The 789-nt window shown below is 33.8% G+C and overlaps 1 protein-coding gene across 1 annotated transcript in view; it reads left to right on the top strand.

Moving 5' to 3' along the window:
• Positions 1-54: 54 nt before the first annotated feature.
• LOC119587525 (keratin, type I cytoskeletal 9-like) overlaps positions 55-789 on the top strand; it is a gene marked incomplete in the record, with an annotated part of 2,482 nt that continues 1,747 nt past the window's right edge. The window contains 1 exon segment of the mRNA XM_037936250.1: positions 55-90. Coding sequence (XP_037792178.1) covers positions 79-90 — 12 coding nt within the window.

Genomic DNA, 789 nt, shown 5'->3' with positions numbered 1-789 from the left:
GGAGGAAGGGGCTTCCGTGACAGCGTGGGAGTATATAAGACCATTGGTATTCCCTCCCAAGTGTCACCATCCTCCGACATGCAGTCCCTGGTAAGACAAAATCCTCATTGCTCCGATAAGTCAATTTTTCATGTATTATCTCCTGGTATATCTTAATATTTTTTGATAATCAAATCTGCTTATATTTTGCTAATGATTGTTGAAGTATTCTTTATCTTATCAGTAAACTCGGCATATCATATGTTTTAGCATTCTCACAGTTATACAGTACGATATTTCGATTAGCAGATGATAAGCCACAATTTGTTATGTCTGTACTTAGCAAAGTGTTATTATCTCCTCTGTCTGTAGTTACCATTAAGTAATTGGGTTGCATTGTCCAAAAATTAACTATAGCCTGAAACTATAATGCAGTCAGATGGCAAGATAATCAATAACTAAATTATTGCATCATCAAGCTCTATTTTGTTCCATTATGACTTTTTCTCCGAACATTTTTCCATACTTTTTGTTTCATTATTGTCAGGTCCATCGGTTAATGTCATAATGAGAACTTGCGTATATTTATTTCTATTACATTTTGGTGAAATCCGTGAAAGAGTGCTCTGTTAGTGTCAGCCAGAACATAGTTATGTGGTCATGAATGGATTATTTGATATCATGTAAATAAATAAAATTTTACTGTTTCAATCATTTCTCCGTTATACCAAACCCTGATTCATAGTCATCAGAATTTTAGTACATGTATTTATTTGCTGATAAACAAACTTTAAGGGTGTAGAAGGGTCA

Source organism: Penaeus monodon, chromosome 22, assembly GCF_015228065.2.
Source record: "Penaeus monodon isolate SGIC_2016 chromosome 22, NSTDA_Pmon_1, whole genome shotgun sequence".
Classification (NCBI taxonomy): domain Eukaryota; kingdom Metazoa; phylum Arthropoda; class Malacostraca; order Decapoda; family Penaeidae; genus Penaeus; species Penaeus monodon.
The sequence above is the reverse complement of the archived record's forward strand: the minus strand, read 5'-3'. Positions and strand labels throughout refer to the sequence as shown.